A 27987-nucleotide genomic window follows, 5' to 3' on the forward strand; every position below is an offset into this window, starting at 1 on the left:
TTCCCGTCCAAAGATGTGATCCGTAAGGCTGGGCCGGTTGCCAAGTCCCGCGCGACATTAGAGATTTCAGGAACACCGAGAAGAACGCCATTTTTCATCGGCCCGACCGACACAATCGACACACTCCACGCCAATTTTCCGACTGACTCTGCTTGCCACGGATCCCCCCATGTGGTTACCCTCGCCTCCGCGTTGCCGTGGACCTTTTTGTGCGATCGAAATCGGTGGAAAATTGCAGACTGCTCATACGTACGCGCGGCAGGTTTCATTCTTTGGTTAATTCGATACCGAAGGCGTTGTTTTTGGTTCGATTTGAAATGTAATTTTGGTGATATGCACTGATAATTGGAAACGAGTTCGATACTTTGGTGTTGTATTAAGCTAATTAACAAAGAAAACTGAAGAGGTCTAAACAACGCTTGAGACTAGAGTTGAATAGGGCTTTCAGTAACTTGAATTTATTTTCGAGTTTAAGTAAAAATGTATTTCTTATGAGAAGCAAATGAATATTTGAATTGATAAATGAATTATCTTGAAGTTACTGATTTTTAATATAACCTCTTTTTACTTTCTTGACTTTAAACGTCAAAGATACGATGCGCGAATCACTTATTCGCTATCTTTCCTTCTTTCAGAAATTTAAGGTGACCATAGATTTTATATTCTATCTATCTCGCTCTATCCTTTTTATTCCGCCATTTAACAAAGAGGATATAAATTTAAAACGCGACTAATACTGCGATAACTATGGACAAATGTGTCCGCAACGGAATTAGCAAAATGCTCGAATAAAGTCTTATCGCGGTGAAATGACTAGAATTTAAAATTGTGGACGAATCTTTTCTCTTAATTAGTCTTAATCTCTTCGTTGGGGAAGTATCAAACTATAAAAGGTGCTTCAGTTCCGAAAGAATTAAACTCTTAAATCTATTTAAGTCGCGGAAATTGTAGAGATCGTTTCCGGAATTAAATCAGACGAAATGCTATCAGAAAGGTCTGATTATACAGTTGAAAAAATTGGAATGCTCTCGATTCTATACTAGATCTCCCACTAGAAACTTCCAGCATTGATTTTTCTTCTCGAATAATTGCCTTATACAGTAAAACATTTCGTTCGTTCAATTTCTACACTGTATTACGCAACTGTTTTTTTTTTTTTTTTTATTAAATGAAACATTTTTTATACCTAGGATAAGCGAATAAATATTTCTCAGTGAGTTAGTTCTTAAGTTAATTTCCATTTGTATTTTATAAACTTAGATTAAATAAGATACCAAGTTAGTCTAGTAATAAAATGACGTTTGATTTATTCATTTAATCTTACTTTATACGACTTCGAATTAAAATTAAAAGAACTCTTAAATATATTGCTTAAATATAATGATAGAATTTAAGAAACGAATTGATGATAATAACTATACATGAACTTACCAATCATTGCCAGTTTTGGTGACGTTTTGTCGTTTACGTCCGGTTTGGTGAGGCTTGGGTTCGGCCACCATGTTGACATCTAAAAACATACAGTATTGAACATGTATTAGATTTTTAATTTTCCATAAAATTAAACATTGATTTAATTGCAATAAAGTATTGTAATTACCTCAAAATATTCAATTGAATAAATTACTATAATATAATTGTTATTTAAATACGAAAAATCTTGAAATCCCCAGAAATAATACAAGTATTTTAATGAATTGAAATCGATTTCGTTAGTAAGAGGAATTTCTCGCATACGAGCTACTATATTTGCCATAAAATGTTAAGCGATGCGTGTGATACGATATCATAAAAATGGCAGCCCTTGTTACGCGTGTAACGCGGGAATCGCGATAGCGTTAAAATCTGTCTTGCTCCTAATAACGGGCGTGAATTAATAAAGCGTATCGTTGTAAGGGGGCTTAACGTGTCCGCAAACAGTTATTAATTTCGTTCCTTTGCGGCGCGTCTCTGTATCGCGCTAGATAGTACTAAGGTGGATAATGGATGCGTTCGAGTGATCAGAACAGTTGAGCCGTTGTGTCAGCGAAATATCCTTTCTTCGTGTCTCAGACAGGAAGGATGAAAAAAGGCATCTCCGGCGTCGCTCTGAATACGGCTCCACGGAATTCATTCCGGGGCACAGTTTTATCGTGCCAAGATATCGAACGAAAATGAAGCTAAGCTATTAACTGCTTATTACGTGAAATATTGACACGTCTTGTGTTCTATGAATTTTCACGGTTTATCACTTTGCGTCTTAATCGGGCTTTAAAATAATTGTTGGCTTTCGCAAGCTCCCAGCCTGGACCTGGGTATTTAGTAAATATAAATATCTATTTGCAAACTCATTAGACCTTAGAAGAACAGAATTATACAAATTTAATATTGATTCTACGAAGTTATCAAACATGTAGATAATAAATGGTTTTTAATGATTACATAAGTATATGTAATAGTATTATATTAATAAGTAAATATTTATTTCATAAGAATTAATACGTATTTAATTATACAAATTCAAGATTTATAGTATATACATTATGAATTTATCAAATATATATATATATACAGTTTATTCTTAACAGGAAAACAGAAAGTCTAAGTAAGAATGTCTATTTTAAAAAAGAATAGCAGAGTGTTATTGTTATCATTAAACTTTTCGGAGTGAATAGAAAAATACTGTGAACATTATCGTTTCATTGATGTTTCAACTGGAGTTCTTGAAATTCATTTAAAGGAAAATAATTTACATTATTAGCAACTTAGCATCTTTTTTATGTCAAAGGCTAGTTTTCAATACGTGTGTAACCCTTACCAAGAAACTGCAAACATTATCTGCGTCCTAGTTGGTCCTGTATCCCTGAAAATGATGATTCTCTGCTGACAGCGAGTACAAACATAATCTTAGACATGGTACCAAGCCAGCTGACTCTAGTGGGTGTGTAGCCACTACGAGACATGGCACAGGACCCATCCTTTGTGTAACCTAACCAAACACATCGTACATACAAAGCTACGCGACTCTGCGCAGAACGCACCTTCCCTAAAAGTCCGCTCGATTATCTTCCTACTTGCAGGATGCACATTGGTTCAAAGAAACATTTTCATTGTGGTTGTCCTGAGTGGTTCGACCACTTTTATAAGATTTTTATCTTCCATCTTATATTACTATAATACATAATAAAATTCAATGATCAATCTATAGTTTCGGCTTCCCTAAACAAGAGATTGACTAAGAAATAAATTTTCTATTGCTATTGTTTTAAAACAATCCGACAGAACTTTCTTTTCTTTAAATAGATGATAATGTTATGTACTGTATCGACAATTACACATACTTAAATGAAGAAAAAGTTTTGAAAATAGAAAAATAATTATTATATACTGTTTTATAACCTAAACCTAATTTAATCTAAGGACCCATGACATTAGCATTTCTACAAGCATTCAAAATAGCTTGACATACATTTCATATATTATTAAGTATTTTAATGTATTCTCAAAAATTTAATTATATTTTTCTCATTGTTTCAGGTTTTAAGAACTAAAGGCTACAAACATAAGTATTATAATGTCATTTTAAATCGCAAAGTATTTTGCGTTTCGAAAGGATTATCGAGTTGTTAACTTCAACAAAATTTCCGCGAGTGAATTCATGGCGACACACAATAACATATTGCGAAATATTAATGTTTGAGTAATTCCTGTTTTCTCTCTGAACGTAAACTAATCTCTCTAGTAGCATGTATCCACTTGTGCCGCGGTGTTGACCATTCGTATACAATGCCCGAACATTGCAAATGCAATGCGTTGTAGCAAGTTTAGTTCGAATAATCGTTGATAGTAGTTGCAAAGTTAATGCAAATGGATGCATTAATATAAATTGGAGCATATTACACACGAAGTAACGAAATACGTGCATTAAACGTTTGTACGAAACGAGATGTTTCGCTTGTAAAATTGTGTAAATCATGTTTTCAGATATTTAAATGCTCCATTTCAATCGGTAAAAAGCATTCACTGAAAACTAAGAGGAAAACATATACAGAGATTTGAAAGTACAGATATTTTGTAATAATTCAGTAATGTTTTATCTGTGATTATATGGCAGAAGTGGAGGAAAGAAAAGGTTAAAAATTAGAAACCTGGAAACAGTTAATCAAGTCCTTAACGCATGGAATCGCCAAACAATTTATTTTACTCGAAAGCATTTCCCATCCAAATATTTCAGAGTTCTGTCTCAAGGTTGGCATTATTTCTTCCCAATTCAAGCGTTCGCGAATTCCATTATTAATAATTCATACGTTATCGGGTTGAAAAAATTTCACTCCATATATCCCCGGATTTTCTAAATTCATGAAAAAGATAAAGTATTGGATCGATCGTCGTTCGATTTTCAGTGGTGAGAAATTCAACGTTACTAGAATTTTTTTTTTTCTTAAAATCCATAAAGAATTTTCGTATAGAGCATTATTCATAATTTAAGAATATATGTAGTTTTTTATTTAATTTCTCAGTTATTAATAAACATATATGACCAATACATGCTAAGCATAACAGAGAGGTATATGTACTCATGCAAAACGAAATATTAGAATTGTTACATTAAGTAATGAAACGTATTTCACATACATATATTTTTGTATGTTTTCGATATTAGTGTACGCCATAGATGCATGAAATCTACAGTCCGGTTAATAATAATGCCTTTCTCGCAAGTTTTGGCGACAACCGTTGAGAAAATTTTCTATATCTCTATGTCCAAAAATTGTCTAAATCTATGAAAGGCATTTTGGCAGCACGTGTCGAGCCTGGAGAAATCAAAATTGGCTCGCTTAACTGCGTTTAAACAGCCCAGACAGCCCGATAAGAATTATCTCTGCAACCCCGGCGCTACCTAAAACAGACCAGCCTCGGCGGCCGAGAAAGGCGCTTAACTTTCGCGAATGTTTTACCAAACGAGCCGCCATAATCCCGGTTAAATATCCAGCTGTATCCTATTCCCCCGACCCACGTCTCTCACGAACGCCAGATTTCGCCTCGAGTTGACTTTTCCGACCGTGCAATCTGCGATATGCATAAAAATGCCATTCACCCGGCCGGTTCCAACTTTCCCGAATGAACGCCCGCTTCATCGAATGGAATTATTTCGGCTGCTTCCCTCTGCGATGTCCAGGATACGACGAAACCGTGGAGCCGCTGAATTCTGTTCTCAACCGATACCGAATTTCAATGAAGCTAAATTATTTAACCTAACTGAAGCAAAGCACACACAACAGCGGATCGGTGTTATTAAGAGGAAATTGTAACAGGCAAAATTTAAGAACTTTTTTCAAAATTAAAATATATATTTTAATTTAAAACAAATATGTTTTATTTTAGAGTTATTAATATGACTATTCTGTTTTAGGAAATGAATTATATTCTTAATTTGGTACTTGCTACGTGGAAGTACATTTGATAAAAGAATAAGAATAATATACATAATAATACTGTTTCGAGGAAAAGAAATAATTGATACAAAAATATATACGAGATCAAAAAGGGAATCTAGCTAAGTAATAAGGAATAAATTTTTCTTTTACTCGTGACGACATATGAACGTTTACTTTAGTCAACTTTCAGATTATTAACCCCTTGCACTCAAAATACTTAACTTCAAAGTGTCACTGTTCTCGAAAATACTCCATTAAAAATGACACTTGTAGGTCTACATTTCCATTTCCATCCAACTTCCCAAATTCCATCCTCTCCAACCACAATACCAAAGACTACAACGTATACCCAAGTTGCAGTAAAATAAAAACACCCCTCCAAAAAGGTGTTCGATTTCGCGTGTAACCCATCTCTCATTTGCAGGCTGTAAACCCCCATCGTCGCAACCGCGGAACGGAACGTGCCTCGTTTACCGTTCCCGGATCTCTCAGCGCGCGCGCAGTGTCAAAGACGAAACGTAAGAATTCCCTCGACGGGCGCAACAGTGTACATAAAAAGAAAAAGAGAAGAAAGAAAAGCAGAGGAGAAAAAATTCCCACGCTACCTCGTCACTTTGACCGTAAACGAAAGCGTATCAAACACCGCGGACGGATTTTAGCTGTGCCGCACGTTTCATTGGTCGTGTTAGGTGTCATCCGTTCGCAGTCGTCGGGGATCGGCAAAGTTTGCTAGATGCTGAATCGTGCGAGAGACGAACAGGGGCTGCAAACGCCACGACGGAGGAAGTCGAGTATCGATGTCATCTGCAAGCACGGTCGAAGGGTGATGCACCGGCTCCTGTATCGCATTGTGAATTGTTCTTCGAACTAACCACGGCAGCCGACGTCTGTAACCGGCAGCCACGGTAATGGAATATGACAACACAGGCTGCATAATGATCAGCCGCTTCTCTGCCTCTGAACTTTCGAATAAAACGAGCATTATCGCTGAGCACCACTCAAACCATCCGAATGCTACGGATACGCACACGAATGCACGGACCGGACACGCAGTCGACTTTCCAGACTTCGTCGAGTACTTAAATCTTTGAACCGTTTATTTGGAAGTTGAACTTTGTCAATTTCTTTAATCCTGACTTCCAATTTTCTATTGTAGGATGTTAGGAAAGAGTGTTTGTACTTTTCTGGTGCTTTTTATATTCGACGCGAGTCGTTCGACTGGTGCGTCTCTTTGAGGTGGTATTTTAGTCAACAGCCAACGTCTACTTGCAAGTTTTTCTTTGGGCTTATTTTATTTAAAACGACGAGGAATTCTTGTCTGGTGTATTGCACACGTATTTATTCATATTTCAAGAATATAGATAATTTATTTTTAATGAGTATAATAAAAATTAAGGGCAATTTTAGTGATCTTGTACAGTCTCTTTTAAAAGAATGATGTTCACGTTTTGTGTTCAGCTTATCCGCAATGACAAAATTAAGAAACATTCGTTAACACTTAAAGTTCTATTTCCTATTGTTTTTCAAAATTACATATAATATTCCAGTGTTTTGAACAGATATGTATCGGTTGCTTCAATATTAATGTGAGTGTCGCTATTGCTGGAACCGGAATAATGAAGAAAAACGAAAAGAACTAAAAGAATATTTAAGAAATAGAAAACAAAATCAGATTTTATAAACTATGGATCACGAAACATATATGCTAAAGGTTTGCTCTAAATTTCGAATTATTGAGTAAACTAGAATGCAAAATATCATGGCGATCGTTTAAAAAAAGTGTGGTTATGTAATTCAATAAAATTCTCTGTGATATATTTTTCAGGTTCTACTTTTCGAAAGTTTTAGACTAGTTTCCCTTTAACTCCAATCTGAAACGTAGTAAAGATGTTTATTCTGTTGTATTTCCTAGCTCAATATTCCAAGACAAACAACATCAGATGCATCCTCGGCCAGAAGCAACAACTGACCGTTGATACGGCTCGTTGGAGAACTTAAACTCCGTCGACTGGTTAATCCGCTAATTCGGCCAATTAAGGCGTCGCGGAGCGGAGTCGGGGGCGTTGGTAACCTTTCGACAAAATTTCGCAACGAAACTGACGCGGTGCTTGATCCCGCGGCAAGGAACAGGTGGATTTAGCTCAAAGGGATGAAGAGAAAGGGTGGAAGAGAGAAACGGAGAGGCGCGAGATCGCAGCAAGCGTAACTAGCGGCCTTGACGTCTATGCGATGGGTATAATGCGATACGGTGTTGGTAAGCTGTCTCGCGGTGCTAATACATTAATTAGAATTTCGCTAATTAATACTTCTGGAGAGCGAGTCAAAGCGGTTTGAGTTGAACGTCGCTCTAACCGGAGTTGAATGCGCTTGATGTAATCGTTCGACGTAGAAACGGTTCCCACGTGTCGGAGGTGTGGTGGACTTTTATCGTAAAATACCAGTTTATCGAAGTCAGCTGGTGCTGGTGGCAAATTGTTTGCATGTTAATTATTAGCTACCTTTATAAGCGATATGATGATTTACGGATGAAAGTGTTATGGAGGTTACATTTAATAATTAGTGTCGCAAAGTTCTCTTTTTAGTGTAATTATAATTTTACGAGAACAATTCAATCTTTTGAAAATGAAATACATAGATCCTAAAATATATAACATCATTCGCTAATATAAATTCTAAATATACGTCGTTCTGAAAGTAATTGGATATATAGAGAAAAAAGCTATTTTACATTCCACTGAAAAATTTAGTTTTAACAGACAGACAGTGTTTAACAGTTTTTCGGCCATTCGAAAAAAAAAGAATATTATTTACGCGGTTTTATGGTTCCTCGCTTCCGTGCCACGATGGTATTGGTGTTCATAGCCTGGGATAAAACGATGTAATGTAACAAATCACAACGTTCGTCATGCTGCCCGGTACGTGACGAGAATGAGAATTCGAGGTGAAAATAACTGACGGCCCTCCGACCGATATGGTGGATAAAATTGCATCGCAAATTGCCGAGTTGTTTCGTGTAGTTAATCCGATAATTGGAATGTTGCCAATTAATACAGTTAACGGGGAAAGTCCGAAATAGCGGTTCATGCAATGCGTACGCGACGTCACGAATCAGCTTCTCCACGTAAGAACAAAACGCGTTCGTGAATTTCATAGCGAATTGCCTACGTCTTTCGCTCTGAAAATTACTGCTCGTTCCAATCCTAAAAAAGTTCACTTCATCTTCTACTCTGTTTAATTTCATCTGTTCTTTTCAATATTGGAAACAATGAAATTAAATACTAGAGGTAATAACTTTTTACTTGGTTTTGCGAGTTGCCATTGATGGACATGTATGATTAACTTGTGGGTAACAAGAAACATCTACGTTTTGGTTTTACCCAGAGCAAAACAGTAACAAGTAAATTTTTCATTCTTCTGCAATTCTATTCTTAAACTTAAAACTGTATATTGATATAAATATTCATTTTTCGCTTAACCTCTCTTGAACCTCTTGTATACGTGTCAATATCCCTGAAGAAGTTGAATATCTTAGATTACGTACAGTGTAGCTTAAAAACGAAATAGTGTTGCAAGTAGCCCTATTTGACGGTATATAGAAAAATATACGTAATTGCATTGTTCTCGAATATTGACAACGAATAGCAGCCAACAGAGTATAGCGCTAGTTCCGTGTATACTAGACTTTCTTTAGTATTTTCGAACCGTGGCTCGAGAGAAACTCAGTTATCCTGTAACCGGGCTTTACAGTGGCGTGGCTCGATTTTCAGCAGCGTGCAAGAAACGTATGCACATCGTGCCACGGTCTGATGCAAGCCGGATCAGTTTCCTCGTTAGATCTTGCACTTGCCGTGTGCATGCTCTTCAACTTTGCCATCTCATTCGCTTCACGGCTTAACGTTTGTCGCATAATGCACGCGCCTCACCGAGCTAGAGATACCGTTCCGAGAGAGTTCCTAATTTTATAGTAGCATAACAACGAACAACCCACCCAGCGAAACGATCGTCTGCTGAAAGAACGCACGATGCCAATTGGTTACACGCTTTTTCCTTAGAGTTTACGCCCAACCCTCGTAATTTCTTGCGCGTAGAACACCGAAGGATGTTCACAGTTACAACGTAGAGCCTATTAAAAAGATTTACGATTCGTGTGATTGAAAATGAAAGAAAAATACGCCCCGAATATTTACCGATGGACGTTTATAAGAAAACGTAAAGACAGTTATAAAAGTGCTTCGAAAGGTGCTTTAAATATATTTTGTTATCAAAGAAGAATATTTTAAAGCTCCCTTTAGAAAACGTGTTAGTTGATTTCATAGAAATTTAACCACTTTTATTACGTTCAGTTTCTAAAAATTGTAATTTAAGGATCATAGAATTTATTGTAACGATATTTGGTTTATATGAATCTTTAGAGATCGAGGGATATATTTATTTGATAGAGGGAAGACCCTCTGATTGAGGCTAGTTTTAGATCTCTGACTCAAAGCTCGAGTCAAAAAGTAATAAATACTGCTTAATATAATAGATACAGTAAAACATTGGTTCTTTTTATATTTATTAACAGGTGTTTTCGAAAATTATGAAATTTAGTATGACAACTTCCAAATTTTTAAAAACATTTGATTAAGGGATAAGAGGGTATTGACAACGAGGAATCATTATTTTTATATTTCTTAAAACAAACATAAATCTAGAATAGAAAAATACTCCCCTAATTATAAAATACTTAAATATGTATAAATTGGAGGCAAACAATTTCCATTGCGGTGTTTATATTTTTGGTTAGAAGTTTTGATTATGAATGTTCTGCAACAACGTTGTAAGCTTTTCAGCAAGGCAGGCGTGCGAACTTTTTACCAGTTTAAGCTCATTACAGTTGCGAAAGTGCAAATAAAAAATGAAAATGAACTGGAAGGACCCATTAATACTCGTTTCTCTTTGGAAGTTGGAAGTGTCGCAAGTGCTTGACATAATTCAAACAAATTAAAGGCAAAAGTTATTTTTATAAATGTAATACCTAACAGTAGCAGATTAAAATCTTTCGTACGTTAATGAAGTTTACACTCGAGAAACTGTCTGCCATTGAGAAATAATTACTGAAATTATTTCACAGGCTTTTATTCTGATTTTTACGTTTCGTATATTTCAATGTGAGAATATTACTTTTCACGTAATGAGTCGTGACTCAATTCACTTGATTACATATTTAATTTTTCCAGACTTTTATAAAAGATAGTATTTCTGTACGCACGCAAAAATCAGCTTTTAATGAACGAAAATCAACAGACCTCAAATAAGAATACTCAAACATTGTAGAAGTTAAATGTACAAACTCGCTAATATTATTTGTAACGTTTCAATAGCAGTTTTAGATATAAATATGCCTGCAATAAATTATTTGACGTATATAAATGCTAAAATATAGACATGGAAAAACAGCGAGAGTTTCAGTAAAAATTTCGTGCGACTCAGAGGTTTTGTAAAAATACATAAAAAGAACATAATATTCTAATTTTCTAATTTAGATCCGTGTATAATATTCAATAATAATAAAATTATAATATCAATATATCTTCCACGTGATACAATTTCCATAGAATATGATTTCATCCAAGAATCTTTTCATACTTGTAGCAACGCAAACTACGTGTAGTTAAAACTGATATTCCAGTATCTATTGGAAAGAAATTTCCAATGAAAAAAATATACATAATTGATTTTGCCATTAATTAATCTTATGCAATTGGTTCTACTTTGATATCTATTTCCACTTTTACAAAAGAAATTCCTGAAAATCGACTAATTTACGGTCACCCAAACCGAAGCATCCCTTTCAAATAAGGACTCTATTAATAAATGGAACTCGTTGACACAGCATACTTTTATTAACCTCTTCATAATTATCCCGCTTTCATCGGAACAAACTCATACACGAAATTCACAGAACAGTTTCTCCCCGTGCACGTGCACGGAGAAACATTCCGTTTGGTTCCGGAACGTTTCAACAAAGTTTCGTACCAACCGGTCCGAGCTTCCTCCCCTGATCGTCTCATCATGCACGCACCCAAACGTTATATCTACTCGCGACACAACAGTATACTTCCATCGTTTTGTTACACTCTTCTCCTGGTGGCCTTATCAACCGCCCTTTAATTGCCGCTCATTATTTATAACGGCAGTTAGACGTTGTTTCGTCTTTTACGTGAACCACGCACGTGCTCGCCAGCCGCGTTTCTGTTTTACGCCCCGCGAAACGGAAGCCTCGTTCCGTGATAACCGGACGTTAACGGGCGGGTTTACCGTCGAACGCGTGTAGTGTCTTGTCGGTGAAAACTCGCAGCTATTTTCTCACGGGGCGAAAGAAGTCACGGAACGTTTCGTATTTCAACGATGCAGACGGCTTTCTTATTTACAGATGCGTTACCAGGTGCTCGCGAGAATTCTCAGTGTTTCGCGCAGATGTGTTCTTTGTTACGAAAGTACGTCACGTCCGGAATTTGTCCGGTAGAGTTGGACAAACTTTGAGTAAATAACAAGAAAAATCTTGGAATTTATTCAAAAATAACGAATAGTAATTTTATTCGATGTTGAAATTATTCGCTACTCGTGAATGAATATGAATATCTAGAATTATTCGTCATTCATAAATAAATATCTAGAATTATTCGAACTAGGTTTGTTTCAATGGAAATTTATTCATTTTTCGATCCAGGTTGTTCGAATGAAAATTTAATGTATATTTAACAAACTGTCTGACTAATATCACGGACTTCTACTTCAAGAAAGTTTAATTCGGAATCGTTCATTATCCCACAGTTCATTCGACGATCCGAATAAAATTCTTCCATTCAGATAGTGGTACACCGAAGAATGAATAGTTCTTTAATTAAACAACGTCAAACTGTGCCTTTTATATGAAGTCGAAGTGCAAATTCTATGCTTTATGAAATGCTTGGCAGTCGTACGTATTCTCTACTGGCGACGAATGTCATAGATTAACGGTGAGAGACAACGCGTGAAACCTTCCCCGGGTGTCGTAGTTGCTGTGGAAACGACGTTTTTGACGTTTGCACGGTTGCGGCTAACAGCGGTGGTCTTCGTGCGCAGTCGGGGAATGACTCGGCGGCTATCATCGCGTAAACCGACGAGCGACATGAATTTCCGAGTTGTTAATACGAGGGAGAGATCCGCGACAGGGCAGGCGTTTAACCAGACGGTAATTAAAATCAAACATGCTGAAATTCTGGCACTCGGAAGTTGAGAGTTGTCTGTTTAAAATGCGATCCTACGTTTGCCAGTCGAAACGATGCGAACCTTTAAGTGGCGACGAGACGTGCACCAATTAACGTGCGAAATTATTGTACTATGCGGAGTTCTCAAACTGTTTCAATCCCGCGTATACTAATTAACGATTCTTTCTATCGTTAGTGTATACTGCGCTTTTAACAAATGCTCAGAAAAATGATAATATTTATTTTTATCTGTATTTTCAATTTTTCAGATTATCTTTCCTGTTTATATATTCGCGCTACTTATGTTTTAAAAGTTAAAGTAATATGAAAGTGCATAAACATCCGCAGTCCACTTATGATCCAACTCGATATAACGTCCTTTTCTTTCTCCAATGATCCTTCGAACTTCGGAAAACCCCTAATCTGTACCAGCTAGACGTTAGGCAATAAACCGATCACTATTTGCCTCTTAACCCTCCATTTTCATGCAGAAACATTATCGTATCTGAATGGCTATTTATTTATCCAACCCCTCATAGCTTCAAAAATTGCTTGGCCCGGGGGGGTGGAACGCTTCAGAGCATTTTCCATTCCCGAAAACATCGTAACACACGTTCGCCATGAAACGCAGTCTAATTCTTTCCAAATTTCCGGCTCTCCTCGTTGATCCCACTCGTATTCACCATCGTCCCGCGATCGGTTCGACAAGAACAGGTTGGGAACGTGTAAGGGGGAAAAAGAAGGAAGGGTGGGAAGTTGCAGGAGGAAAGGGAAGGCAGAGAAAGCGTGGCAAGGGCCACTGAAAGCGGCGCATTCAAGCGAACTGTATTGAACGGTAGCTACATTTCTGGCTGTTCCAACGGAACACATAGAGCCCTTTTATATGCAACGTGCTCGCTTGGATTCTTTGGTCAATCCGTTTGCGTTGGATTCGCCAGCTTGCCACCCTCGAGTCTGAGCTTTCCCAGTGCCGTGTGTAAAAGCTATTAAATAAGTATCCCCTTCCACCGTTCCTTTTCTTTCCCTCGTAGCTACCCTTTCTCTTTATTAAACGTCCGAGTTTGGTTAAACAGAAACGCTCTAACGCGACAGGCATCGATAAAATTTCCCTGGGAGCCGCGGGGAAAATGGTCCTCGCGAGACAGAAAGACCTGAAACTGATCACGATTGCTGCTAAACGACATGGAAGGGGGTGGGGGTGAAAATAGAACGATTTCGTGAATGTATATGGAACGATTCAAACGTCCATGATGGGGACGCGCTGTTTTATCAGGATTGCGCGCAACAATCTCCCAGGATGAAAATTTCATAAGAGAAATAGATTCGGAGCCTGCGAAGAACGATGCTCGATTTGTAGAATTATTTTTTCTAAAAAACTAAGAGAAATTGTTCGATCTACGCGTGGATTTTAATTTTTTGAAAATTGCACTAATTTTCTCGAACCGGTATTTTTTTCAAGAATCTACTCTTCCTAGCAATCTCTATTCATTCCCGTTTTGAAAAACCGTAGGACCTAAGCGTGAAATCTTGTTCGAATTATGGAGCGCAAACTACCGAGGTCGAATCCTCTAATTTCAGAACAGAAAGATCCATGAAAACGCGCATAAAAGGTACACGTGAACCCTCTTCTTTCGTAATTAATCCCTCTATGACTTACGAATAATCAAGCCGCTGGGACAAGCGTTACAGCTTCTTTGGGTTTGTCCCCGAGCCTGGTCATGCGGTTTCTTTATCTTGCGCCTTACATGGATTAATGCAGTGTTTCACAACCTTATTTGGTTCGTGAATTTGATTTATCTTAGTGGACATTGTGATTTTTATTCAGATCTGTGACTTTCACTCGTGATTGGCTTTGGTCGATTGGCAAAAAATGGTGCACAAATTTGTTATGTTTATACATATTATAATACAAGTGTAGTAGTTAAGAATGGTGCACAGCTGAGCTTGGAAAAATATTTCAGTACTTTTGTTTATTGTTGAATTGTACACAAATAGTAGAAATTATTGTAAACCCTCAAGCAGACAGATTTTGAATTCTGTATGTATAATTTTGCTGGTTTGTTAAGAAGAGTCGAGACAATTGTACTATGAACAACGAATACAAATTCCAGACTACTGCAGCTGCTGTCCTTCCACATACAGCTTAACGTCGCTTGCTCCGGGGTGAGCAAGGATTCACTTGTTTTTACTCCTTCTGAACAACTGTGGAAATTTTATTCTATATTCAGTATAAAATCAATGGCCATTCAATGATGGGAAAACTAGACCCTTCTCCAGGGGGTTGTTTACTTGAAGTACTTGTTCAATTTTAATCTTACGTGTTGTAAGCAACCCTACGTAGATACTATTGAAATTATTTAAAATATTATTTCACATAACATGTTAATTTATTGGATAAGTATTTTCAAGTGGAATCAGGCAAGAATCTCTTACGGTTGAATGCTTTGAAGAAAGAGTTTTGCTCAAAGTAAACTCTATCAAGAATTCTTAAAACAAATGACAATTGAGGATTATTTCCTTCGTTTATGTACTGAAAAATAACCAAATAATTCGAATCAACACCAGAATACCGACTCGAACACAGGCAACGGGTGGAGAGGGGGAGTGCACGTGGCCCCCGTTGAGAATCCCTGAACGACTAGACGGCGTTCGCTGCGGCGTTTGAACTCCCGCTGCCAAAAACCATTCCCAGCGGTTTTCTGTGCGCAACGGCGGCGATCCACCCGGCCCGTTCAGAATGATTTTAATTAGCCGGGTAATTCTGGGGGGATGCCTATTTCCCGTGCAGTTGGAGATTTGCTTCAGCATTGAGGAGGGGATAAGAGAACCAAAGGGGAGACGCAATACAGCGGGAAAAACGCTAAGAGGAGGTAAGGGGACGGGAGTGGAAAGGCGGTAGAGTAGGGATAGGATAGCAGAAGAAGATTGCGAGAGGGAAGAGAGGTCGTAGTTGTATGAATGCTGCGGCTAAAGGGCGGTTCTTAGCCTCTTAACCGCTCTAACGTGGAAAAGCACGACTACTTCGGCGGTACAGGCAAAGTTTACCTCGCTAATTCAGCTGTAGGAAACGTTGAAAGGGAGTAAATTTGACCGTGGTGTAAGGCGCGCTCGCGCTCCCTTGAGCGCGCCCCGGCTCATTGACGGCGCCATGTCGGGGAAATGTATTTTAGTTTCGCGTATAATTAACGAGGGAAGTGTTATAAGCACCTGCGCAGCCCCGCGGAAATTTTCGGAACAAAACACGTGATTGGGTTCTTTGATGTTGCGCCCCGCGAGTGAGACCCGTTTCGGACGGTCAGCGTGGGGGAGGGGGCAGGTTTTAAGCGGCCAGGAATCCATGGCGAAGAATTAAAGGATTTCTGTGCTTTTAAATAGCGTATTTAATCCCGTGAAAGCCACCTGCCTCCGGGGGCCGTTTCAATGGATATTCACTGTTATCGCGGAGAAATCTTTTTTTCAAATCTGACCAAATAGACTAGCATAATTTTGTGAGTACTTAAGCCAGGGACGTCGACTCCCCGTGAATGCTTCAAGTTCCACTCGCTCGACCAATGGAACGGGCACGATGTTTCGCGAGCGAGAGTTTTATTGTTTCATGCAGAATTTTTGGGTACGGGATTGGTCGCGGCCCTGTGACAATAAAAAGTTCTATTAGCATTGTGTGATATTGCGACGTTCAGAATAATTACGATAGTCTTACTCATACTCTTCGCTGCTTTCGAGACAATGTGTATTACTATTTAGTCACAATCGGAATTTAAAGAATTAAATTAAATTTTAATTAATTTTAAGTCTTATATAATGCAACTATTGTAATATGTAAGTAAGAACCAGGGTCTTGTTAATTCAGTAAGAATATTATACAAGAATAATATTAATTAAAAATAGATTTAGAAATTATTCAATTTATTCAATTGAATTTATCCAAACTTTTCACTGTAAACTGACAGGACCTATTATAAATTCAAAGACGTCAAAATATAGGTGACAGTAATATTTCACTTGATCCTTTTAAATATATAGCCAGGTGGCTATGAAGTAAAGGAAAGGATCAAGAATCCTACCTTATACCTAATATATATTCACAGATTTTAGAGTATATATTAAATAATATTTTAGATATTAAAGTTGCAAACAATAATATTTGACTCGATAAATCTAAATACTTAGTCATATGACTATACTGTAACTAAAAGAGTCAAAAATCCTACCTTATATATATATTCACAGATTTAAAAATATATATTAAACAATATTTTAGATATAGAAATTACACACAGTAATACCTGGCTGGATAATTTTAAAAACATATTTACACTGCTACAGTGGAGAATGAAAGGGTGAAGCCGTCTTGTAAATTCAGACTCTTCATCAACAATACAAAGAATACTTGGTATTTCAAGTATCCACGCCAATTACCATTGTCTAGCGCGATCCGGCAACCCAAAACATTGCAGGGCTTCCTGAGATGCGATGATCACCGCCATCTCTTATCAGCCAATGGACAAGCAAGACCACTCGTAGCCATGTAGCACTGTACACGTATAATCGTAGCTTCAGCGCGGAACTGCTGCCTTTTGTAACTGCCAACAGGCCAATCTAAGTGACGAACGGCTGTGCACGGCCTCGCGACCTCATACCGCACCGCCATAATCATTTCATACACAATAGTCTCGCGCCCTCCGCAAGGGGGTGCGAAGAGGGGAACCCGGTGCCTCGTGGCGAGAGTAATGGCTGCAATTTGTACCTACTCCCGCATTCCAGGGCACCCGATGCACGCGTGATCCGTGAATTTACGCACGTGCATGGCCCCGGTTGATTCTTCGACAACCCCTGTGCACCACCTTCGATGCATCGCGGAAATACCAAACCGGAATAAGAGGGCTAAATTCAAAAAGAGAATCTCATTGGGCGAAATTTCAAGAGAAAATATGTGTCACGCATAGCATTCATAGTAAAAGATTGGTTATACGGTTTATTAATTTTTTTGTATTATAGTGAAAATAGACATAAGAGGGATGAATTTAGAATAAGAGACTCACTTGAGGTGGATGAAATTTAAGGAAAAAATATATTTATATGGTTGAAGTGGAATAATATTTTTAATGGTAAACGGAGCTTTAAAGTGCGAAGAAAAATATGAGGAATGATTGCAGAGAGAGTGACTCACTAGGAATTGATGAGGTTAAAAAGAAATAAGAATGTGTTTCACGTATCATTTGGAATAATTGATTTTACACGATTCCAGGAAAATAATGTTTTAAATGTAATCCAGAGTTTTAAAAGAAAATATAAAAGCTATAAATCGATTCTATTTGTAAAGTTTATTATAACCGTATCCATGTTTTGATGCATTTTTCAAGATTACTATAAAGGAATTGATATTATTTTTATGTTTGTTGTACCGAAATTCACCGACAACAAATTTTCAGGGATTAGGTGAATTTTAACCGCTCAACTTGGAATCATATCTTTTGCAACTTTCTCCATACAAACAATGTCGCGCATGTGCCGGAGACGTGCTTCGCCTCAAAGTTTTGGTATTAAATAGACACTTTAAATAGATGCTTACGGTGCCGCGCGGCAGCAGATTATTATGCGAATAATTGTGCGGAGTTAACTTTCCTAACACCGTGTACGAGATAACCAGAAAACGTTGTTGGAACTCGAAACGATGTTTGAGAGACTTGTTGCAGGATAGACTGAAGTATCATATTCATATCCAGAATCATAACCGTATCATATTTATCACGTGTGAGACGATACTTAAGAATAAAAAATGCATGTGCTGTTGTCTCGTCAGTTGGCAGTCAAACCCTAAAGAGACTTCTGTGTTCTTTCTTTTTTTATACAGACAATTACACTTTTTGTAGTGCTATTTTCCAGACCCTTCACAGTTCCCCAGGTTTTCCATTTTTATACGTCGACGTTGAGTTTCCATGAATTTCCAAATGTGCCTAACGCACTTTATTTTTGAACTGGCCATAAGTGATTTAACGATTCTATAAAATTTGTATGCGAGTCGACGAAACGCTCTCAGAGAATATGTATTATAATATAATTAATTCAGGCGACCGAACCCACTGACTTTAAAATTCTGCAGAATTCTTAATTTCTCGAATTTTGCAACAAAACCGCCAGAATCAATTTTTGTATTCATACGTAAAGAGAATGCACAAAAATGATTTTTAGTCTCACTCACAAAGAATATTTGTTATTTTATGAGCATATTGGATGACAAACAAACGACTCGTGGAAACATTTTGACGCGATTTATTTCTGTACTATACAATTTTGTTTGAAAATTAACTTTGCTCGCATAAACACCTTTTGAAACCCTCTCTGAAATATGTCTAACATTCGAATGTAACTGTATCGTACTCGAGGAGTTTCAATTTACTCCATTATTGTTGCTTTGGTTTAAAGGGTAGAATTAGGGGAATTTGTGAATTAGTTATACGAATTTCGACGGAAAATCGATAGTAAGCACGATAGTGGATAAAATGTATTTCGTGTCATGGAACGTTCGTGAACTTCGAAAAGGGACTGTTTGTTGCTGCCAAATTGTGTGTCGTTCACAAATTTGATACCGCAAGCACGTCACTATTTTAAATTAATATACTGAAGTTGAAAGGTCAAAATATTTTCGCAAATTTTTATTTGACAAGTTTTATTTATTGTGAATAATTTATTTCTTGATATAGAAAATCTTGATGTATCGATATCCTTTCGTTTTTATCACGTACATTTTAGAACTTTCAATTGCTTTCTTACTTAAAATCATTTTAGAAACGATTGAATTCCAGAAACACGAGAAATTAAATATAATCGCACGGAAGTTGAAAGTTATTTCAGTGACTAAAAGCCACGATAAAATTTTAGCTGAAACGTTACGACCAAAAGCGCACTTTGTGCGGAGGCTCCGTTATGCAGCTGCTTGGAAATAGGTTCACATTTCTGTCTTTTCGTCCTGGGAGCTGCAGAATAAAAACAATTCGGCTGCTAAATACCACTCTTTCGCGATGACTGTACGTGAAAAGATTCCCAAGTATCCTAGCAAAGTGTCCGGCTCAGTCTAAATTCTGGTTACATTCTCCCCAAGTTTAACTTTAAACTCGACGGGACATTTAAATTCGGTCAATCGTTATTCTCGATTCATCTTTAAGTTCAACACCGAACTCCACTCAGTCTTCGGCCATTGTGACCCAAGCGTAAATAACGGAAGTTCAGAAAATAGCGGAGTGTTTCCCAGTCAACGAATGGATGTTCTCAATTGGATTAAATTATTTTTTGAAGTGAATTGATGTTCCTCTGTTAGAAATGTGAAGCACGTGTGATATTACTTCTCCAGAAGTGATCGATCAATAAGATTCACGGTTTCGTTGTAATCGTACAAGTAAAATCTACTATTCAAACACAGGGCACGAGTTATGCTCTCGAAGCTGAAGCTCGTAAGTTGAGGATTTGTTTCGTACGCAGAGAATACAGAATTAAAATCTTACGGTACATAACAGAAAATGTGAAAAATGAAGAAAATAGTAGCTTTTAATAATTTAGTAATTTATATTGTACGAAAAATGCTTGAGATTTAGAATAAATTCTTTACGGTGAATTTCAGAATTCAAATTCAGATATAAAAATACCGAATACTGAACACATTATGGTAAACATTGACATAATAATATTGTTAACTGTTCGAAGATTCAAGCAATTTATTACATAACGTTTTCAACGTAATCGTTCTCGACTGAAAATGAATAATTTATAAAGTACTAAAAAATGCATGTGCTGTTGTAAAGTACTAGGGTATCGATATTGCAAGAAAATATTAATACTCATCGATATTGATATATATTTTCGACCTGAGACCTCAAACTGAATTATAGTACATTTATACTATTCTCTTTTGGAACCTTGTTTCTGAAATATTCTGTTGTACAATAAATTGCTTAAATCGTCTAGCAATGTACATAATCAAAAAAGAAGAAAAACCTGTGCGTGTTAACAAAACGAACAAGCCTAGACCGGAAGCAAAACCCATTGGAAACGACGATATGAGCTACGAGATACGAACACGTGAACCTTTAGCGTCGGCCACTGGTGCGAAATACCGTTGATATAAGTTACGGCTCAAGTAAATAAACAGAATAATCGAATCGAAGCAAATAAAAGCTGGACTGTGGCCGTACAGAAGGCGCGAGGAATCTGATTGCGAATGGCGCGGATGACAATCGAATGGTACTGGAGAAACGATTTTCCTCGGCCAAGGAAATTAAATCAACCAACGCCGTGACTTTATCTGCCAACGTAAAAAATCAAATACGCTCCAATTGGTACTTTAACCTTTCCCTTGTGGCTATAATATCGACACAGCGTTGCAAAACAGAAGGCGAAACAACGTTCGATAATTTCAAATAATCGTAAGGTCCCTTTAATTATAGCGAGTCAAATATGTATTCTTCTATCATTCTCTTGTTGTTAGTATTGCCATATTCGTACTTCATATATAATATGAAAGACAAATTTCTTTTTAAATTGTTTGCTTGTCATAGTAGAAGAAAATTACTAATTTCAAAATTAAGCGAATTTATTTATGCTAGTGGTCGTTGGACATTTATTACTCGCATGTTCATTTAGATGAGTACATAATTCTTCATGTTAAATATACTGCATCATTTTTAACTAGAAATGCTTACATCCTCCTAACAACCATGCATTTGTTTAATTTCTGTTGAACACTGACATTTTCAAGAATTCACTGTCCCCCAAAAATTTAGATATAACATAAATTACGACATTCATAAAATCATTAAATATATTCTTTGTTGTCCATAGAAAGCTCTATCACGGTGTAATCTAGGAAAAAATTACTGCCTGAAATTGGGTGTTATCATTTTAAGATACAATTGTCAACAAACGAGTCGATAATTGAAGCATTCACTCCGTTCTATCGCAGATAACGTTCATATGCGTACGCATCGACCATTACCGCAAACAATTCTGTTCCGATTCGTTCCAAGTACCAATCACACTCGAAAGATTAATCGATTCCATATGCGCCCAAACTCTTGCAACAACCAATTGTTTCCCTTTTCGCAGCCGGCACAATAGCGCATGCTGGCCTCTTTCCGGTTCGTGAGATCAAAATTTTTTGACGGGAATTAGATTCCAGAGAATAAAGAAGCGTCCACTCGACGACCTTTGTTATTGTAAAATTGAATGCGCCCGTCGCCTATGGCGGAATACGTGAAAAGCTTTCGAAAACTTTTCGCCTGTTGGCTGTTCTCGCAACGAAAAGTTATTATTCCAATCAATTTCTCTCGAGCAGTGACACACAACCTGTTTAAAGTTCGTTGGAACGAGGTAGAGCGAGGTGAAACTGCAAAGGTCAACGGGACGAGAGCGTATATCGGCTAATCTAACTTCGACAAATGCGCCGATACACTCCAAGATCGATTCTTTTCATCCTTGGGCGACGATTTTTCAGAAATTTGTATCAATTTTTATCTGCTGCGTCGACGAAATATGAAACTTTATTGCATGAAACTTGTTCAACTTTGCGCGTTTCAGTAACGTCAATATTGTTGTTGGAAAAGATAGATTCGAAGCAATGAAGCTGAAGGAAAACTGAAGGTTATAAATTAGGAGAGAGGTCAGAAGCAATTCCCCTTTCTTAGCGATTCATACTTCGGCTTCGATGTGCATCGTTAAAATTTCCATATAGAAACGTATTTATAAAAATAATTTAGAATATATTGTAAGTCGTTCATACAATATTGCTTCGTTTCGTCATTATCGACACTGAATATATGGCAGAGCGATATGGTGTAATTTTATTGTTTGAGTTTTGTTTTCAAATATATTTAAAGAATATTTCTCTACATCTCGACAATTGATCCGAACTTGTGTGAACTGTCCGTATACATTTATGCAAGAGAATTACAAAAAAAATCTACCAGTAGTTGTTACCGCGATGCTTAATTTGATTCAATGTTTATCTCCAAACAGAGGCAAACGAAATCCAATAATATCAAATCGAATACATACAAAAATTTCCGTGAAAGCGTGGAAATGAGATTCACGAACAAAAGCTGATAGTTAAATGCTCGCACAAATGAACGAATGTAGTTCTGTTGAAATTCTTTCTTTGTTAGCAATTTGTAACGCAAGAAATATTGCGATGCAGAAAACTCTAGAGGGGAGGGGTACAAAGAGAGATCTATTTGTTCGTAAGAGACCGTGCAATTCGACGTTCGAAATACTCTCGATATCCAGAGTGAAGGGAAACGGATTACGTATGTTAAACGGAAAAATCCACTAGCCGCTGTTGCACGGAATCCGCGCAATAAATTCTTTAATCCGAAGATCAAACTCCGTTAAAATTTCACCAGCGAAGAGGAATCTTTAAGACAAACAGAATGTAGCCGGCGTAAATTTAGCGGACTAAATACGAAAATCGCGTGGAGTCGAGTAATATACCAAGCGTAAATCCCTGAACCGTTGCTACGTTTCCCAAACTAACAGATAACCCTTTAGAACGAAAAACTTTTTATTTTCTCGTCTCGTCGTACCGATAAAAAGTAATTTATAAATCAGGGATAACTGAAAATCTTGTAACGGAAAATATCTGCAGTGTATTCAAACATAAAATAATGGGAGAGAGAGAGAGAGAGAGCTTAATTAAGCCAAGCTTCCATGTAGCAGAGGGATATTTTATAATAATATATTGTATGTACATGTTCCAATTATAATTTGAAGCTAATAAACTATTGATATCATTTTTACTCGAATAACATTTTTTTAATAATTGATGTTAAATAATATTGTAAACAGTCGACAAATGTAGAAAAGTACCGTAAGACAGACTCCCAAATATTATATAATATTTATAACATTGATTACATATATATATTCTTAATAATTCATACATTTTAAATACAACACGTTTTTATTTTCAATTCAATCGCCTTCAGTAATAAATTTCACAATACTTAAGTAATTTTACAAAGCATAAATCGATCCATCAAATAATAAAATTATAAATGTACGTTACGATTATTCCAATAGCATGATAATTATGTTCCACATATATTTATTTATTTATTGATTAAATGATGAATGAATACATGAATCATAAAAGTCAATAGAAAATCGCGTAGCATAATAATTTCAAGTTATAAATTTGCGTGATCGATGTACAAAATTATAATGAATCTCCGTTATATTGTTTGCCTTCTTTGAATTATATGATAGTTAAATTCAGCCACGAAGTTCAGTCTCACAATTCACGGAAACATCTTGTGCATGGTGTACAGGTGTAGCTTTCAGAACAATTGGAAGCCGGCATTAGGATGCGGGGAGAGGAGATAAATCGGGAAACGAGAGCAGCAGATTTGGCAGGAAAATGGAGGAAAAGCCGAAGCTCGTAGACGAGGGAATGCGCACATGGTATACCAGCGCGATCATTCCGGGGATGATTTAGTTTCGCCGCAGTGACACGAGAGAGGTGAGCTGGGGGTTGAGTCATGGCAGCAAAGAACGAGCGTACGTAGATGTAATTACATGGAAAAAATTCCAGTCAGGCCTTGCCGAGCGTTCTCGTTGTTGAGTTAGAGTCGCGTTCTATGGCGTGCTCCGACTTAGAAATTGGCCCAGACCAATCACCCAATCACGTGCCCGCATTGCCGTGGCTTTCCTTCAGGATCGTCCTACCCGAAATCTCGACGGGACAATCAGGAATCGCCGGCACGCTCCTGCTAAATTGCGTGGCCACTTTTAAATATTAACCCACCGCAGGCCTCCGTAGCCGCCGCTGCCGGAACCGTCCCTGGCTATCATTTCAACCGGAAATAATGTACATCCAGGAGCTGTCCCGTGCCGCTGGGACGTCGCAATGGTATGTCGAGGATCCGAAACATCGTCCCCTGACAATTTACTATGGTCACTTCGCATTTTCGAACGACGTCGGAGCTTATCGACTTCCTTTTGATAAATGAAGAACTCTCGCGGCGAGGCGAAGACAAATGGCGTGTAAATAGAGAGGAAAGTCCGGTCCATGATTTGCTTGTAACCAGTCAGCTGCTCTTGGCGAGTACGCTCGCTGTCGAGAAACGTTTTTCATGGATAAAGTTTCCTCGTCTTTTGATACTAATTTACCTTCGTTCGTGTAGATACACGTAGATAAGGAAATATGTATATTCAGGATAGCCTTAAATATTTATAGAGAAGATTGAACAAATGTAATAAAATTGATTAGCGTCAATGCAGGACCAGTTAATGTCATCTTTACTTAATGGCATTGGATAGTGTTCCATATATAATAAAATTACGACGATGATCTCAGATGTCTAATTGGCATACAGAACCTAATGCGTCCTGAGACATTTGAACGTGAAAGAATTATTCATTATCATGAAGTTAAAGAATAATTAATGTTCAATTTAACTTGTGAAACAAATGCTGTTCATTATTAATTACCTGTCACATAATAATACTAAAAGATATTAAAAGATGTTCAGATATTCATATTAATATATTTGTCGTAAGGCGAAATGCTGGAACGTTTGAGCAAATTCTGAATGAATATTTATAATTAAAGCAACATAGAGTTCAGTCTATAAATTCAGAGTATAATCAGGTTTAGCTCACAATACAATACAATAGAATACAATATCGTTACGATAAAAAAAGAAATTGATTTACCTCAACGAAAAAAAATAATAGCTACATCTAGGTGCATGAATGAATAGTTAAATGAAATTTACACTCTTTTTAACTAATGAAAGAATTATTCTTCTAACAATTGTATACAAATATCTTTCTTATCAGAATAAGAATAAACGTAATCTATCCGTAGTTTTCCAACTCTTCCACGGGAGTAATGTGCGCGACAATTTTCTAACAACTTTCGGCGACACAATCTGAAAATAATAACGCGGGGTAAAATTCGGTGTAAATGCGACACGAAGCAGAACAAGTGAAATCAGCATTTGTTCGCTTCCACGGCTGGGAGAAAGCATCGCTTCAAACGTTATCCCGGGAAACAGCCCTTATCATCCACTAAGTACGACGGAAGTGCATTATTAAATGAAACTACACCCAGCGCACAGAAGTTACCAGCCGCGCTCCAATTCGAGTTGATAATTTTCTTCGAAACTATACGGTCCTTTCGCGACGCGGGTATTGCTTTGAATACAAAACAACGTATGCATTTAAAAGAGGTGGTTACTCTTCATTCGACATTCTGCGAAGGGATTAAATTGGCCGGAAAGCACTGGAAATATGTGTCTTCGTTACACGGATCCGAATGTACGCAGTAAAAACGAGCGCAGTTTTTCATCACTGGAGAACGATCTCGGGGGATTCACGTTATATGGAATCCATTAACTGTCGTCACGAGTACATAGAAACCCACCCAGATTCAAACATCCGGACGGTCATAAGATCAAACGTTTTCTACGATTCGCCGGAAGTCTTTATCGATCGAATGAAAAATACGATTGAAAGCTGGAGAAAGACGAGGACTTTGAAGTTGACATTAAACATGTGAGTGTGTTCGACGTTATTTATAATCAACATGTTGAATTATATTGACGTTTTATGGTTCCAACCCCTTTTGGTATAATAATGTTATACAATTATAGCAAAATAGAAACGAAATTAGGCAAAAATTGGACGAATCAGACTAGTAAAATCAGAAATAGAATTATAGAGAGTTAGGAAGAAAAATACATACGTCATATGTAGGAGAAAACAGTACATACATAGAAATTACTCAGTCATTATGGGTAGTATCATCTTCAGTGTCGAAAAAGTTACAAAAGAGAAAATTTAGAAAATAAAATAAACAGAATACAAAGAGTGAAAGATATAGTATAAGTAAAATGATACTAAAACTTTGAAGAAATCCAGATGTTTCAAGTAAACGTTACATCGTAAAAATTTTGAAAAGTAACACAAAATAAAATGTTCCTCTACTATAAAAATAAATAAAATATACAGAAAACGATTATTTTGACAAGAACACATTGATTCACAGGTAAAAATGGAAATAACAACGAAGAAAATATATTATTTGATTTTGATGGCTCGATGATATTGTTTATTTTATTTTCAAAATGTTCTGCTATCTGACATTTTTAAATATTGAGGTGTATTCTAAATTCTAACCATGGAGTCGAAACGTAAACAAAGTTTGTGTGCTCAAGACAAAGTAATCGTTTCTTCGAGTACATTCCGTAATGCGCAGAATGTTGATGCACGTAATAAATTTATTGCCGTACCAAACGTTATCCAATCAAGCAGAAACATATCGCGAATATTGGCACGCAAAGTACGCCTTGGAATGCATCGGGGAGGGCGCGGTGGATTCTCCAATTTCAGGAAGTCGACGGCTGCAGTCGAAGAAGTCGTATATCATGCGACTGCCAACCCGCAACACCTCGAATATCTGCTCGATATAAACTAGTCTTGGGATGTCTTGCGTGAGGATGATTAGAAAACTTCGATTGCTAGATTACGGTCCCGGAGATTTATGAACTATCGGGAGAGCTTTGTCGATGCTGATGTTCTACGCCTACGTAACATTCGACAGTTCGTGTATTTGATTTTTTTTTTTTAACACGACGTAAAAGTAAAATTGCATACGTACATACGTACAAATGTATGAGAAACACGAACACGGTGAGTTTTTCTTGATGTTAACTGACTGTTTAGTTGTATAAATATTTTATGATTTACTAGGGAAGTTAATGATGTTCCTGAACATTTGAGATGTAATACAATACACAAAATGAATATAAATTAGTCTTATATCTTTATAGATAACTATTTAAGAATATAAGTAAAGGAAAAAATTCCAATAAAAAATATATACAGAATAGATATTATATCTATATGCAGAATTTTATATTTTTGAAGGATTTGAATATTGTCTTGCATTTAAGAATATTGTTTCTTTACAATAAAAGAACTATTCGAAAAAGCATGTAAAATAAGTTTCGAGAGCTTAAGTGGAGCAAACGCGTAAACCACAAGATACAGTGGATTTTTATTCTAACTGCGTGCTTCGACGTTTGATATATGAAAAAGTGAACAGAGTCGAAGCAGACGTACGGTTTTCAAAAATCCTATATCCGGAGCAGCATACGGCGTGTCTCGCTTCAGATTTTTTTTTTTTTTTCAAACAACATCGAAGGGACGATAAAAATTTGAAAGAACAGAGACTTTCGCAATTCTACGTACAATTTAAATTACCAGAATAATAGTTTTGAAGAGAGAAGTAACACACTTTATGGAACATCGAAGTTTTCTACCTTCTATTAAATTTAATCCTTAAG

The 27987-nt window shown here is 36.9% G+C and overlaps 1 protein-coding gene across 2 annotated transcripts in view; it reads right to left on the minus strand.

Annotated features, from left to right (window-relative positions):
• The window catches only part of LOC128886057 (uncharacterized), a 346337-nt gene that overhangs the window by 73480 nt on the left and 244870 nt on the right, over window positions 1-27987 (minus strand). For both annotated transcript variants that reach the window (XM_054140597.1, XM_054140598.1), the window contains one exon: window positions 1432-1510. In XM_054140597.1, coding sequence (XP_053996572.1) covers window positions 1432-1510 — 79 coding nt within the window. The remainder of the gene's footprint in view (window positions 1-1431; window positions 1511-27987) is intronic.

The sequence above is a fragment of the Hylaeus anthracinus genome, unplaced genomic scaffold, assembly GCF_026225885.1.
Source record: "Hylaeus anthracinus isolate JK02 unplaced genomic scaffold, UHH_iyHylAnth1.0_haploid 11982, whole genome shotgun sequence".
NCBI lineage: Eukaryota > Metazoa > Arthropoda > Insecta > Hymenoptera > Colletidae > Hylaeus > Hylaeus anthracinus.